General features: G+C 34.6%; 1 protein-coding gene across 1 annotated transcript; it reads right to left on the bottom strand.

Moving 5' to 3' along the window:
* Positions 1-46: 46 nt before the first annotated feature.
* Positions 47-17,554, bottom strand: cand_006600 (uncharacterized protein; the record flags this gene model as incomplete). The annotated part of the gene is made up of 1 exon (XM_067210901.1): positions 47-17,554. One exon carries the CDS (start codon positions 17,552-17,554, stop codon positions 47-49), a length of 17,508 nt encoding a protein of 5,835 aa, XP_067068108.1.
* Position 17,555: the final 1 nt, after the last annotated feature.

Genomic DNA, 17,555 nt, shown 5'->3' with positions numbered 1-17,555 from the left:
ATCAATCTTTATTAGAGCTAATTCATGTTAATTATTAATGTGCTGATTATATCCATGGCATCCATGTTGTTTTCATCAAAGCTATATTTTTCGTGTCTGTTGCACTTGAAATAATTTCGAGAATACTCTTATCTATGAGCACAGTCTGATCAGTTATTGGCCTTGGATTTGTCAAAATGGCGATCCTTTCCATCATTCTTCTTACGTTTCTATCAACCTTCTCACGTACATCAGCATTTGTAAGTAGCTTTTGCTGTACAGTATGCATAAAATTCGAGCTTGCAGAACTTTGTATTGGTTGATTATTATTTGTAGCCGAATTGTTAATATTTGGTGGTAATGTATCACTTGTAATATTTGAATGCTGAACTCCAAGATATTGTGAGCGTGACATGTTTTGCAAGTTCGTAACAGTTGCTCCATTATGCACACTTGGATTACTTTGTATCTCTGTATTAGTGACATTTGGATTTTTTTGTTGTTGAGTTACATAATTCGTTGTTACTTGAAGGGCTCTATGCATTGAAAGTGCGTATAAGTCATCTCTTAATAGTGAACATAATAAGTTCCTAACGTGAAATTCATATTTCTGTAGACATTGAGCAAATGCTAACATAACACCAGGAAGGATTCCATTCTTTCCATACGGACCCATAAGGGATTGCATATTCCTGGTTAGTCTGAATGGGACTTTTTCAATTCTATCAATTAGTAGTGTAGACGATACATACGATGACTTTAATTCCGATTGATATACTTGTCCAGTATCAAGAGAGACAAACATCTTGTTTGGAGTAACATCTGTAGCACCTAAGATGTAAGAAAATATAGACAATACCCCAACATGAGTAGTAAACTGTTTTACAAAGATAAATGATTGATCCGAAGAGTTTATATTTCCAAGTAAACTGTTCTTAAGGATATCTTTTGGAACCCAATTTTCACAAATTTCATTGTACACATTAATATAGTCTTGTTGACTAAGATTAAACAAATTCAAATTTGAATAGGTAATACCATTCCCAAAGTTCGAATTACTTTGATAGTCAGAATTATTGGTTGTTATTGCATTTATATTATTAATTGATCCAGATGATATCCCACTATTAAAATTGCTTGAGTAATTACCATTAACTTTGAAATTACCTTCTTTAACATTTCTTATATTCTCTATATTTCGTTTATTTCTCAGGCAATTGAGTAGTCTTCTATGTAAAAGTAAAGGTAGATCTAGATCTCTAACTATTTCATATCTAGGAATTGCAGTTCCTCCAGATTCTACAATTTCTGCAAAACTCTTTTTATTCCCAGTATCTTCAACAAGCCTACATCTTGGATGTAATGGTATACAAGGTAATATTGCAAAAGATATATTTCTAGCTCTAGTCTCTTTATATCTGTACAGAAGGGTATTCAAAGCAACTTGCAAGTGTATAATTCTTTCCTCAACTTTTTGTTGCAAACCACTATAAGGCTGAACAAGGAAGTAAATTATACTTCCACTTGAAGTAAGAAAACCTATTCTCCTAAGTGTGTACGATTGTCTTGTAATAGATTCCACAATTGGTAATGCTCTCTCAAGGTATATCACTCCTCCAATGGGATTGTTGTTGTTACTCATATTCTCCAAAACAGCAAAGTTTCTTAGATATAAACTTTCAGAGGAAATTCTAAGATGCTGTCCTGGGACCTCTATTCGAATATTGATTCTATGAAAAAGATCACATAGAGTAGGTGACAATTCCGGAAGTAAGGGCCTATTTTGAGGTGTATTCGATTTCTCAGTAAGCCTAACAAGATAGTCTTTCCACTTCTTCAACTTTTCAAGAACAAAGTCCAGGGTTAAATCTCTCGGTACTCTATAGCAAAATTTAGAGTCTCCTATATTTGCTTTGTATACTTTGAAATCATCTTTAAACTCGTTCCAAAATTGTCCAATAATATTTTTCGCCCTTTGTAAAGTAGAATTATTCCCACTATTTGGCCTTTGTAAAAGCTGTTCATATCTCTTTATTATATTATTTTCAAGGAATTGGATACCAACAGAAGGGAAATGATCTAAATATGAGAAATCTGAAAATGATGCATTATCTGAAACTTGGGATATTAAATTTGGTACAACCTCAATAGTCATTTGAAACAGAGTTCTAACTGCACATAATAACTCATCTACAGGATCTGGTTTACAATGTAAAACAAGATCTTCAACCCAATGTTCAAGGGCTAGAGTGAGAGCTCCGTGTCTAATCCTGCAAGTATTCATAAGGGATTCAAGTCTTTGCCTTCCAACTGTAATGAAGGGAGGATAGACCCCAGAAGAGATTGGAGGTGGTGGTCCAATATTCATACAAGATGATGAATTTGATTCACTACAAGATATAGACCAATATAAGTGAGCCATTTCACGCTTCTCTAAATAGTTGCATCGTAGGTTAAAGTATATGCTTTGAGGAAAAACAACTACAACTTTATTTAATATAGGTAATAGTGCATTCCCCTCAATTCTGTCCAAACCAGCAATAAGTTGGGGTATCCAAGGGAGCCAAACGGCACACGGAAGGAAATCAGAGTATTTCTTAAATGCTAAGGAAAGATATTTACCTTCAGGAGAATCATGCGGAAGTAACCAAAGTACCCTAGAAATTAAAATCGAATATTTATCAGGTCTTAAGTATATTCCCATTAGGTAAGAAATAACTGCATTAACAGCATAGCTCATATTCTGGTGGATATACAGGAGTCTATCTGTATATTGTGCCCAGGTTATCCAACCTCTAGCAAAGAGAGGATATACCTTAAGTGAGGAAAGAAGGTCTACATTTACCCTCACCATAGAAGATGTTACTATTTCGGAGTTTACAGATGAGGTAGATACAGACAGAGCTGAAACTTGGGAAGGATTTGATACTGATGAGGGGTTGTATGGGGGGGCTGAAGAACCTGATTGTAGAGAGGAGTTTAAAACTTTATCAGTATTTCCCCTATTACTAGTATGCTCCACATCTATGCGAATTCCACCAGATGTGCTATCTCCATCAATATAGTAGTTTGGATAAAGTCTATTTGTAATTACTCCCTTCAAACGCAGTAGTTCCGCTCTATATTCATCAAAATAAGGTTCTGGACACTTTTGGAAATCTGTCATATTAAGAATATTTAATCCTGTGCGAAGTTGGGAATTATCTGAAAGACAAAGTTTGACCTTCTCTAAAGTTGCCAGAAATGTCTCAGCTCTGTAAGCATCTCCTCCCGATATTTGGAGATGATTTTGTAACTTTTGTAATAAAGCTACAGAGACCTCTGGGAGCCTATGAGATTTCCTTGCAATAGATGCAAACTTAATCATTGTCCATGGCATATCCTGTAAGTAGCTTGGCCAAAGGGATTTTGCTTGAGATGACAAAGTGTCTGATTTGCTAATCAGATTTGTAATAATTGAAAATACAAAATTTCTCCATACAAAAAGGTCATTCCATAATATCATACTATCCCACTTATTCGGTAATCTATCACGCCATACATTTAGCATTCTAGCTTCAAAATATCCAGGTGAAGAACCTATAGAAGAAGATGTATACTGAGGAATATTTGCAGAGTTTGTATGTCCCACATTTGATAAGTTCCCTGAATTACTACTAGAACTCACAGGGCCATTACTAGAAGAAATATTCCCTCCTATTATGTTTTGAGCAGTTATTTGAGAACCTAAATCTTGATAAAGCTTACGTTCAATATCTGAAGATAACCTAAAACCTTCTTGAAGTTCTATATACTGCTGAAAGTTCAGTAGTAAGGGAATATGACAGTTAGATACGATACTAGGTAGTGTGGCCCAAAAATTCAGAACTGTTTTATATCCAATTGAACAATGCCGTTCAAATTCAGTAAGCTTAGATCTAGTTGAATTCATTGTATTTGAAATCCTTCCTCCTACAGAATTAGAGGAATTTTGGGGGTAATTTTGATTTTGTTGAAGTCCCGAAGAGTTCTGAGGATAACAATTAGTATTAGATGATCCCAACAGTAAGTCATGTAATGAATGATAAGCTTGACAAAGCTTTGTGACTGGATTGTGTAAGAAGTATTTATTCACAAGTTTTTCTACAAGAGTCCAGTCTTGCAATTTTGATGAACATTCAAGCTGCAATTGAGGATTCTTTCGTTCCTTAGCGAATTCATTTAAAGTATTCCATTGATTAAGATGCTTAGCACAGGAAACCCAACTATCAATCCAAATAAGTGTCTCATTAGATAGACTTGAGGAGATATTAGAAGTAGCCACATTATAGAGATCAGAAATAGTAGTAACTTTATCGTGAATCTGAAACCTGGTGTTAGTCTGAAATGAAAATGATTCTATCTCTTGTTGAGGTATTGTATTTGAAAAGTTTTCGATAGAATTTTGGGAATTTGATTGTCCAATAGATCCTCCTAGGCCTTGATAATTCTGAGAGATAACACCCAAATCTGATGAGTTTTGGAGACTTGTGTTAATTCTATCCAGCTCAGAATCAACTACTCTCGAGTTAACTGCTATCAGAGCTGATGAGTTGTATATAGAGTCTAGATTTTTAAAGAATATTTCCTGAGCTTTACTCCACTCAGCTTGTTGCATTAAAGCTAGTCCAATATGTGTTTCTAAACAAGTGGAATATGTCCTCTTTATTCCAATGACAACATCTTCTTCTTGTAATTGTCCATATATCTCAGCCAAAACACTCCACGGATTTGCAGGAGATAAAGCCAAACTTTGGGGTACTAAGTAGTTCATATTACCTACATTTGTTGAAACAGAATTAAGGGTTTTATAGTTGTTTATTTTATTTGTTACATCAACTTGACTACTCATAGATGTATATTCGTTTAATATCACCTGTTCTTTATTCAATATTCCAAATTTTTCAGAATTAGTTTGAATTTCTAAGTATTTCGCTGCAGTATGCCAGCACCTAAGTCTGGTGGCTAGATGTAGTAATAAACTATTAGGAAGCTCTGGAGGTGATTCACACATAAGAAGACTCTCCATAATAACGCAAGGAACTGTCCATTCAGAAGGCATTGCTGAACTTACACGGTGGTGCCTTTCTTTAGATAGCAAATCAATAATATCTAAGGTCAGTAAATTTCTTTTTTTAGGATCAAAGTTATCCCATATCCAAGGGAAGATACAATTCCACAGTTTAATAGCTAGTGTTTCGCTAGTATTTGCAAAGAATAACAAAGTTGAAATTATGGAATTGCTATAGTATAAAGAGTCTTTATTCAGAAACTTGTTAAGATCTTCCAAAGATGACAAAGATAAGCTTAAGTACTCCGCATGTGAACATCCAAATGTAATTTCATCTTTATTTTTATCCGAGTTGTGTATATGCTTATCTGTAGTATTTCTATTTTCAGAACAGTCTCTAAAAGGTTGAAGTAATGACACATATTTATTCTGATCTTCCGAATTTCCTCTTAAGTCATTAGTATCAGTGTATCCAAATTCCGAAATCCCATCTAAAGTCTTCAGGCAGGTTCTAAATTCCCACCATTCAAAAGGAGAGTATGTTTTCTGATTCTTTTTAGTGTCTGAGTTTGCTTTATTCATTGCCATGTTCATATGTTCATACATAATTTCAGGTAGTATAGGAGGGAATTTGTAGGAATCTTCAGACCTATCCTTGCTATTTCTCTGAATCTTGTCATTGCCATTAATGATTGGATCTATCTTTATAACTGGAATAAGAAGTTCTAGAAATTGACATATATAAAACCTCTCTGCAAGTACATCAAAACTTGAAGATGTAAGTAAAAAGTGAAGTCTACCCTGCACATCTCTTGGAAGTTTATTATCAAACCATGTCAAAAATTTCTCTTTAATAATGGGGTGAGGAGATGCCAGTCCTAATAAGGCACATCGTTCAAGAATCATGATGAGTTTTGGATCTATACCCGTTACAGAGTAATTACTGCTGCGATCCTCTAAGTGGATTTCTGAGTTATCTCCAGAATTTTTCATGTTGATAGTTTCAGCTGATGTAGTCATAGAAATTTCACCGACACTCGCTATATCACCTGCTACACTATTTTGTTTACTATCATGGTTTTTAAGCTTGTTGAGCTCCTCCTCTCTTTCTAATAAAATAGTACTTACTAATAAATGATATGCAAGATGAATTTCATGACGTCTATGTCGATCACATATAAGTGACCAGCTTGTCAGTAAATTCAAAATAAGTTCATATCTGAATGTAAATAATGGTTTCTGTGAGGAAGACATATATGATTCAGTATCTTCAGATACAGTACAATTGTATAAATCACAATATACCTTAATAATATCATCAAGGTATAAAACTTTGACTTTGCTTCTATCACCCGTATTATTAGAATACTTTGGATCTCTGGAGGGAGAATTAGTGGTAGAATTTGTTGATAAGCTAATATCTAAATTCAAAGTTTGAGCCAAATAATTTGATATTATAAATGGTTTTCTATACATCCACCTTCCAATAATAGTAATGAGAATATGAATTATACCACCTTGAAGTGGTATAAGACCAAAGTCTCTTACCAAACTAATTAAACGATTTTGTGAAGTTTTGCTATTTAAGGTATACCAAGTTACTTCAGGAGTCATTAGCAAGATATGAAAGAGTTCTCCACAAGATTGTAAGAGTAATAGAATACTGGAATTAGAGTAATTATTAGATGAAGTTGATAGTATTGTAGCTGAAGAGGAATTTTGAATTGTATTTAAAGGTAACCGATTATGGCTTGAAGTTGGTGCTACATTTGGTATGAGACCTGATTGCACCACTGATGAAGATGGTATTGTAGAATTAGATATCTGTGCTAGAATATTTTCTAGTACATGAATAATTAAATCAGACATATATGATAAAAAAATTATACCAACTGGGTGCTGGTTTGTAGAACTAGTTAGATCAGATGCTGTAGAGGGCACAGAAGTTTGAGCAGTCATACAATCAATATGAGAAGTAATTGTTGGATTAAAGGCTCCTACTGTCATTAAACTCATTATACATTTAACACCAGTATAGAAAGAAACATAATGTTTTGAAGATGTGTACATATTATTCCTAGTAGAGCCTATTGCTATGGGTTGAACAGGATTAAATGGAGGTAACATCGATGACTCACCATCAATAGATGACCATAACCCAGCTATTGCAATATCAATTAATCGAGTATAAAAGGAATCAATTCGATTATCTGGTGGATACATTTTGGAAAATTGTATCTTATACCTTTCAATATTTACTTTACTAGCCTTTGCTTGACTTGATTCTTCGATGGGATTGTTGGAGGATAAATTACTAATTAAATCTACTGAAGATGCCTTTGTTATTGATGACAAGTCAGGGTTAGGAACTGGAATTGTATTTGGTTCTACAGATATGCTAACTTGATCTTTAGAATGTTCTCTAGTAGAGTATTTGTATTGCAAAATAAATTGCAGTTGCTTTGAAGGTAATGGTAATATTTGAAGTATTTTGCATAAAAATGTGTAAAGAGAGTCTATAGTGACTTTTTCAGTAGAAATAAAAACTGGTTCCAATACTTTTAAGAAACAGTCCAATTGGAGAATAATAACAGGGAAAGATTGATACATGCATATAACTTGTAAACCAGCTAATAATGTTAATTGGTAAGTAATTACAAATCCAGCAGATAAATTAGGTTGATTACCATAACTTTGTGAGCGACTACTATTTTTGTTATTAACTGTATTAAAAGATGGAATTGGAAATCCAAGATCCAACCAACTAAGTTGAATTTTTGAATTTGGTTCCACTTTTAAAATCCTTGCCATTTGAGTAAAACACTTACTAACCATCAAGTGATCAGTATTGCAAGATAGTAGGGCCAAACGAAACCATGATGTTATAATTAAACTCGACATTGAGATATTTGTTGTGCCAGATTGCTTAATTAACAGACTAGATAACTGGGAAATACTAGAAACATCAATTGTGCAATTTAATATTGATAAAACTCCGGAATTTTCTTGAGAGAATTCCAGTTCCTGTTTTAAACTTTTATTGCTTTGATAAGTCCCCACTTTCCGCTTCTTATATTCAGGTTGTATGCTTGCTCCATCTATTCTGCATTCTTCAGACTCTACGTAACTTTGGTTGATACATATCCAGTCTGTCAAAACTAGCAGTATATCATAAATCCCACGTCTAATTTCAGGTAGTAAGGGAAGATTGTGTGAAAATCCCGATGAGTTAGATGTAGAACTTGTTGAAGCAGGTTCTGTTTGTTGTCCTGAGCAATCTGCTAGTCTGCCCCCAGGAATTTCTCTTGAGTTATCTTTTGAATTATCTTTTGAATTATCTCTTGAATTCTCAGAATTTTCTCCTAACACTGCAGAGTCACCCGTATGACCAATTTTCGATGTTCGTCTTGAAGTATCAGAACTTGCAGCCAAGCTACCATAACTCCACAAAAGTTTGGTAACTGTAGATAGAATGGGAGAGAATAAATAAACACTTTCATGAACAAAAATGTGACTATGTTGTATTACTATGTGCCAATGAAAGAGTTGTTGAGGTAAAGGAAGGTTATAGCTATCTTGAATTAAAATTGCAATCATCAACCTTAACCACTTTGAAAGCATTATTTCAGGAGATTTCTCGGAAATTGCTAATCTTGGAGGAGAGGGTACTAACGAAAAAGATAGATTCAGTGAATTTTGACGTGCAATGTCAACACTTGTTCCAGAAATTGTTTCTGCTGCAGATTGTGTATTAGATGCTAAAGATGTAATCGCATCACTCTCACCCAAAGGTTTCAAGTTATACATTATTGGAATAAACAGATCTAAAGCTTTACGGACTGTCAACCTTACTTCTGATACTCCATAAAGTCTTGTTAAAGCAACTAGTATTGAAAACAAAATCTTGTCAGGAAAAGGATACTTACTTACAAAGAAACACATTGTTATATAACCCCAAGATTTGAGCATTGATGACTCAGTGCGCAAAATGTTCCAAACATTCTTGATTATACGCTTTCTATTATTTGATAAAACCTCACTGCATTGTGGATTTCTGATTAGTAAAATAAGTAATTTCAAAATTTCTACTTTTAAAGGATCATCAATCGCACTAAGTCCTGTTGTACCATATAAAGGAATATTGCTTCTTTCCAAGCTAGGTAAAATTATTCTAGTCACAATCCCTTCACATATAGCATCATTTAGCCAACATGACTCATTAAAATGAGAAGTAGCATGTATTGAGTTTGCATCTCCATGTTTTGTTGCCGAAGTAGTATTCTCCTTTAGTTTTGGTGTATTGTTTGTGTTGCAGTTGTTAAACTCGTATTCTAATAAAGGAATCAGTATAAGTTGAATACAAGCTACCTGAGTTCCAGGTAATATCGAAGAGACATCTAGATTTGGATTAACTGGATAATAACGTTGAATTAGTTGGTTAAAAAGAAGACGCTTTTCTTGTATAGTCATAGTACTAGGGACTTTACAAATAAGAAAATCACGAAGTGGGCCATTATCTAAAGTAGAACTTGTACCAAATAGTGTTGCAATAGTTAAGACTACATCTATCCTCCTTCTTCTCAAGTGAGCCTTAACATCAGAGCCATGAATTGTTTTTTTTAGTAAAGATAAGACAAATTCCGAAGAAGGATATGATGATACACTAGAAGGATTTGAAGATGTATATGAAGTATTTATATGGGAAGGTTGGGAATTTGCTCCAAGCATAACAGAACCTGGAGACAAATTGGAGGAAGAACCTCCTAATGATCCGGACATTCCTACAATATTGCGCTCAGTCTCACTCCCAGGAGTTTGCCTAGGGTAGTTTAATACGTTATCCATAGAATTTAATACAGCCTCTATATCTTCAATAATATCACTTCCGATACTTGTATAATTTGGAGAAATAACCGGACTATTCACACCATTTTGAACTGAAACAAAGTCATCACCAGGTATGCCTTCAAGAGCATTAGTTTCAGAATAAAATCCAATTAACATCTTAAATAAAGACAAACACTCTTGAGAATGGAAAAAACTCCAGGGGTGCTGCCAAGAAACAGTGCCTTGATAAGTTAATGCTAGTTCAAATTTGTTTTCAAAGTTACCATGTGGGGATATTCCTCCACTTTTTGTGAGGACAATCAAACGGTTATATATAGTATTATATAGTGTTAAAAGAGTATCGATAATAGTCAGAACTGACTTATTATTAGTTGCATAATATTCAAGAAAATCGATTATGAGAAGACTTGGCCACTCCTCACAAAGAGAACTAAGGACTCTAATTCCATTCCAAGTACAGCTATATGCCTCTGTAAACGCAGGAACAACTGGGATTGATTGAGGTAGAGATTGTCCTGATATAGATGAAGATGAAATAGTTACAATTGTGTCTACACCCTTACCTTCTAAGCTGTCAGCTTCCTCTAAAACTCTATTTACAGTCGCTTCCATTAATTGCATCCTTAACTGATATAACTTCACCCTCACAACACTACATGGAGGCATCTTGATTAAATCAATTAATAGATTTGCATACTTGTCTGAAGCTAGCTGTTGTATGAGGAATGAAACCACAGATTGAGATGAATGAACTGCGAATAAGGCCAAAGGAAGTCTAAATGGAGATGAAAGAGTCATTGTGGTTATATAACAGTTAATGAAGGATGAAAGAGATGATTGCCCATTTGCTGTCCCATCTATACCTGGAAAAGTTCTAGTTCCCAGAATAGTGCCAATTACCTTTGCAACAAATTCATCCGATCCTTGAGGTAACAGGTGAAAAACACACACCATTGCTACTGCCATGTAGAGGTCCTCTTCATACTTTTTTGGATCCTGATTTCCCAATAAATTGTTGGTGGGTTGTCTCAAAGATGATGATGTAGACATAGATGATGTGGTGTTTATCTGGTCTCGTTGTATATCGGTTGGCCAACAAAGTCTCTGTAGATGTTGTAAGAGTTTTTCACCCAAAGTTACATTGAAACAGTAACAGAGAAGTTCTAAAAGTCTAGCTAAGCCTTGCAAAACGTGAACTGTCAATCTTGTAGCTGATGCTAAGTGAACTAGAACAGGACGCAAGCAGTGTCGAAGTTGATCTTCCGGTAACAGTTCATACTGGGCTATATTACCACTCGCTAAAATCTGCTGATTATTTACAAAACGCTCTATTCTAACAATAACTCTCAAAGTATGGTGAGCAGCCATGCAAACCTCGAGATCTCTTCTTGTAACACATCGGAATAGAATCCCAATAATTCTCCATCTTAGTTCCTCAGAATTTCTACCCATAGAATTGTTTGATTGAGGAGCTAAAGAAGTGTTAGTAGTTCCATATGTAGATGAATTTGTTGAAATTGTATTGGAATTATAAGGAATCTGGGGGGTTCCAGGAATATTTCCTGAAGTATATAGAGTGGGAGGGGCTGACGATACAGAAGATGTAGAAGCCATAGGTTGGTGGTGATATGGAATATTGTTTAAGTGTGTTGGACCTGTTGCAGGAGAAGTGTTTGTTGAAACAGGTACTGATAAAGAAGAGGAAACTCTACTTTTTAAATATTCTGACCAACTTGGATGCAACAAAACAAGTTTGAGGAATCTAATTGAACGAATTTGAACCTCTACTCTATGCTTCTTAGTAGTAGGGTTTGTCCTCATAGAACTTGCAGTAGGGATGCTTGAGTTTAGCCCAGTGTTTTTTTGTTGAGAGCTATCACCCAAATCTGAATCCATTTCATCCCTAACTACTACCAATATATCTTCAACAAATCTTCGTATTACTGTAGAGGGAATTCCCAGTGGATATGGCCTTAATGATGTTAGAAAACACAATGCATCTATAAAGGCTAGCTGATATGGAGTGCTACAAGTTGATATCAATTTTGTCTGTAGTCTGCTAAGCAACAGCTGTAGAATTGTATTAGAAGTAATACAAGATGAAGATGTAGAAAGCGAAGAATTCCCCTCATTACCGCTTGTGAAGCTAATATTCAAAAGAGTAGCTACGGAAACACCTGTAGCATTTGCCAAAAAGACAAGGCATTTCTGTGCCATTCTGCGACATGAAGGTTTGAGAGATAGAATATTAGGAATAATAGTTACCATACATATATGATGAAGGTGTTTCCTAATTATATATAGCTCTGAACTTGGAGGTTTTTCAATGCTCTTTATCAAGGAATCTCTTATTGGACAATCCATGAAGCTCATATTGTCTGAATCTAGTAATAATTCCATATAAAACCTACTAGTATTTGGCCACCATTGTGAAGGATTTTCTTTCTTTGATTTTTTGGTTTTATTGACTAGATCTAGCAATTCTTCCCAGTCTGGTAAAATTGTAGATATCCCTTCACCAGATAAGAGAGATAGTCGATGTGATGATACAGTAAAACCATTTGTTAATGATGGAATAGCATCAATAATAAAAGACCCATCAGACTTCCTTAAATTTGGTTTGAAACCTGTAAATACAGAATATATTAAAGTTTCTAGTGCATCTTCAGCACATCTTTCTCCACAAGGGTTTGTATCTACCCCAGAATCCTTTGATATGAAAAATAGTCCATCTATTATTTGAATAAAGAATTCTTGTGCCCATATTGGAGGAAATCTAGCTAAAATTTCTACTAACAGTAAACATCCAGCTATTTTCTTACTCCACAGAGTTTGATAACATAATTTCACCAAATTGGTAGTTAATAAGACAGGTAATTGGTTAGTTTGAAGGGCTTTTTGTTGGTATTTCATTGGAAAATGACTCACAAGAATATAAAATGTCTCTACTAACTGACACAAGATATCCATTGCAGTTTTTGATGATGATGCTAAATAGGCAGTAGAGGATAAAATAATAGAGTTTACTTGGAGTATCTCAAATAATCCAGATAAAAAGGGACTGACAGGATCAATACTTGTAAGATTCCAGTAAATATTTAAGTTACAGTTGTCTGGAATGAAGATTCTTGATGCGCAATAAATGGCAACAAATGTCTTATAACCACTACAAAGTAGAAGGCACTTATCTCTTAGTTCTGGATCTACAGATACTCCTAGTATAAGAGTTTTTACAAAAAGTTCCAGATTTTTATCGAATGAATGAAATAATTTTGGATTTATAAGCTTTACAAAATCTACAGAGAATATTGATGTAGGATCCTCAATAATATGAGGACAGTTAGAAAGATACAAATTTAGTTCATTAAAGTAAGCTTCAATGGATTCTTTAGAGGGAATAGGTGACCAAAATAAGTTTAAGTAGTTCACTAGAATGTATTTGATGTATTTTATACTCATATCCTTGATTATTTTAGAAGTTCCAGGGTTATCTTGGCTGGTGTTTTGTATAGACAGTAATGCAAAAATATGTTCTAGAGTGTCATCTAGTGAGATCATAGGTAAGGGTTCACTTTTGAAGTTCAGATTCATTTCTTTTAATTGGATTGAACCATTGATCTTGTTTATTGATAAGGGTAAAGAATAAAAGGCCTGCTGTCTGCGTTTGCTAATATCTAAAGTTGCTGCATCCTTCAAGAACCAACGATTCTTACCTCCCAATTTACCTAGAATTCTACCAACCAAAGTAGCATGTTGAAATGCAATTGATTGTAAAGCATAAAATGATAAATTATTATTCTTATGATACCTAGGAAAGTTATAAAATAAAACTTGAGCTGCAGGTAAAGGGATTGGGGGAGCTGGACGTAATAATTTGCAAAGTGTTACCAAAATACAAGGTCTAGTTTGAAATCTATGAGGTTGATGTAGAGAGTTTGTCAAAATAGGATAAAGGAAGTCATGGTGAAGATTATCAATCCATAGGTCAAGACTTCTCAAAGCAAGCAGAACAAGTTCCGGATCATTGCTTTCTAGAGCATTAAGCATAGGGTCTACAAGTTGACCCATATATGGTAATAATGACTTCAATCTAGCAGGTACTGTCAAAGATATTTCTAACCAGACTTCTCTATAAGGTGATGATGTGATCTTTTGCATTCGAATTGTTGTATCTAGAAACCAAGGTAGTATACTAAGGAACTCCTTGTAAATACCAGATGCTTTTCCACCAGGTGTTATACTTCTAAAAAGGGAGCGCAATATTGATAAGTAAAATGTATTACTTGGATAGCTGGATGCTAGAGTTGTGCACTTAACACATAAATCTGCGACATAAGGCTGTAGAATAGTCTCAAATTGGGGACTTTGGCCTATAAATCTGAATAGTTGTTTAAGTAGACGAGTTACAACCAGAATTGCAGCTATTCCTCCTGAATATGAACAATAGGAGATAGAATTCAGTGCAGAATGTGTGTTGGAAAAGGTACTATTGCTTGTTTCTAAATCTTTGTTATATGCAATCTCATTATCATCTTGTTTGCAAGGTAATGAATTATCACAGTTTTTTGTATATTCCCTGTTCTTTGATCGTGCTCCATAAATAAAAGTATCTGGAAGGGGTAGGTTGACAAGTTGTTTGTTGAGTTGCAAAAGTGATATATTTATATCCTGAGTCAGAATATCAAATGAAAAGGTATGATTTGGAGGATTACCATGGGGTGCTGCTGTGGGAGCAAACTGGATTACATTAAATGGATCATCTCTTGGATCTATAATTTGGAATTTCGATTGGCTATTATTAATACTACCAATATTGGATCCAAAGTATGATATACGTCCTCTAGAATACAGAATTTTGGAGTGCAAAGAGACATTATCAATATGCGGATCCACAGCAAAGCGTGATAGGCTTAACTGATGATGATCAGTAGGATACATAGATATAGAGGTACTCACAGTAGGAATTCCAGGCAAGGAAGAGGGTTGAGAAGAATTTCCTGTGAGTGTACCACGAGATTTGTCTACATCTGCTTGTTTAGAGAGAATTTGCAATGGGGAAATACCATCTTTACGGAGATTCTTGTACTCTGATTCGGGTTCCACCATAAGTGAATCCATTTTTGTTATCAAATGTGGGAGAACAGCTTCATAAAATGTCTTTGCTACATGTTGTTGTAGTCCCCAATAGTGAAATATAAGAGCTACTTGAGGACTCATAGTGCTTGACCATTCAAAAAGAAGAGGGAATGTCGCTTGTATGATGTCACCAAAAGATTGAGGGTGGATATAACACATTGTAGATGCAAGAAGTTCAAGTAAATCCTTTTCTTCAGGCATAATTGATAAGGATGACGATGAATTTTGAATCCCCGTAGTTGCTAATGTATTTGGAAGAACTGCACAAGTTGAGAGAATCTGACACTCATGGCCTCCCTCTTCAATATTAAAAAGACTTGTATTATTAGTTGTAGATTGAAAGCTCAAGCTATATTCGACGCTACAAATTATACCTTCAACGAAAATCTGTTGAACTAATCTACTTTCTGATTCATTTAAAGGTACTCCTTGAGCCAATTTACGAACATCGTACCGTGTAATATCAAGATTAGAAGATCCATGAGCTGTTCCTGATCCACTTGTTCCTAACCCTACATTTAAACCTACTCTGTTAAGCGTAGTAATATGGAAAATAGTTTGTCTAACACCAATAATCACAGCTCTTATAATTGGCCTTAGCTCTCTTAAAACATCGATAACCAATGGCCTAGAATTAGTGTATGTAATAGTTTTAGTCTCTTGATTTATACCATGTGATAGAGTACTCGAACCTAAAAGAGAAACGCTACAATGTCCTAATTGTGTATTTGCATAAGAAAATGCTTTATCTAACCAATGGCCAACATTATATATATTTTCAAATTCACTTAATATATCATCTGGAGTAGGTTTCAAAGGAGTGCTAGAAATAACACTACTATTTAAGCATAAAAATGAAGAAATATCACCATTTAAAGCTACTATAACTAAGTTATATATTTGTCTTCGAAGTTGATGAATTTTCAGTGAAAATGCCCATAAAATTACCAATAATATATCTCTTATCACAATATTTCGTTGGTTGTTGTTAGGTAAGAACCCTTCCTTTTTAAGAATATCTGGAAGAAAAGCAATAGAACGTATGCAGTAATGTTGAGCTGGCAGAGGAAGTTGTGTATCCAATATATTTCTAGTTAGAGAATGTAGACATTTCATAATTATATCTAAGAACCCATCAGAATTTATGTTATTGTATGCATTAAAGGAATATTCTAGACGAAGATAAACCAGAAACTCATGAATAATAGCAGCAGATAAAACCTTGATTGTCTCATACCCAGTTCTGCCCTGTCCAATTAGGACAACTTCATCCAGTAAAACATCTGCTTTTGAGTAAAATCCCTGTCTAAAATCAGTACCTAGTATATTCCTTAAACAAACTAAAATTTCGCGTCTTTGATGCAAGCAATGAGCTGGACACAATAGCAAAACTTCAATGAAACCCTGAATAAATGAAGCCTGTGTCTGTCTCAAAGTATCCACTATGTGATCCTCTTGAGTGAATCCTCTGAAAAAGTGGGTAAACCAAAAGATTATTTTGCTACAGGTAACTATGTAATCTTGTACCAAAGATCGGTAGTTTGTTGATTGCATTATATCTGGAACATAGTCTGGACTATATTGTTGCTGCAGTCTAGAATTGTACTGTTGTTGAGATACTGCTGAAATTCTGGGGATGAAATCACGAGGAAATAAGGTTGCAATATGCAAGCATGATACCAAATTTGGGGCAAAAATAGCAAAATATCTCTCCATATAGTGAGGATATAATTGAAATATATGTAATAAAGTTAATGGGAGCTCCACCAAAATCCTTAAAGACCTGTGACATGGTAAAACCATAGTCGAACTCCAGCTAGTATGGTGATGAGAACTTCCTCCAACTGTATTGCGATGTACACTCGAGCGAACAGGGTTTGTTAAGTCACTTAAATCGGGTAAAGTATTTGAAGAAAAACTCCCTCTTAAGAATAAATTGTCTGTATCATCCCCCAAAGCAGAAGAGTTACTCTCTAGTCTAATAGGGAGTCCACCATACGAATCATTAGAGTCTGAGTTAAGATTATATACAGTTTGCGTTGCTCCAGCCAGTCCCTGAGAAGCCACTCCAGATTTATGGTCAGATACTACTTCCTGAATCAGTTGTGGTAAACTCTGTTGAATATCTGTACATAGTCTAGATGAAAATCCCAGTAAGGACTCCACCACATTATCTAATGCATTAGTATAGTTCCTGTATAGAAAAACCAAATTCCTAATTGCAAAAATACCTATATCATCAGTGTCTCGATCAAGCAGATGCAGACACAGTTGTGCTAAATCTAAACAATAATTTGATAATACCTCATTTTGAGGTAACAAAGTCAATATTTCCATACACAATATTCTAGCCTTAGTATATTCAGAATTTTGGGCTGAATCTCTCAGTAGTAAAATAGATCTTATACTTCCTAAACATTCATTTAAAAAAGTAGAGTAGACAGTAGGATCTAAAGTATATACGTCTATATGGTCACGAATACTTGTCAAAAAAATGATCTCCTCGGTTATATCTCTTTTGTCAAAGTTCCTTAGTCTCAGGCTAATCTCATTTATATCCATT

Source organism: Cryptosporidium andersoni (assembly GCF_001865355.1).
Source record: "Cryptosporidium andersoni isolate 30847 chromosome Unknown contig_28, whole genome shotgun sequence".
In the NCBI taxonomy this organism is placed as follows: Eukaryota; Apicomplexa; class Conoidasida; order Eucoccidiorida; family Cryptosporidiidae; genus Cryptosporidium; species Cryptosporidium andersoni.
The sequence above is the reverse complement of the archived record's forward strand: the minus strand, read 5'-3'. Positions and strand labels throughout refer to the sequence as shown.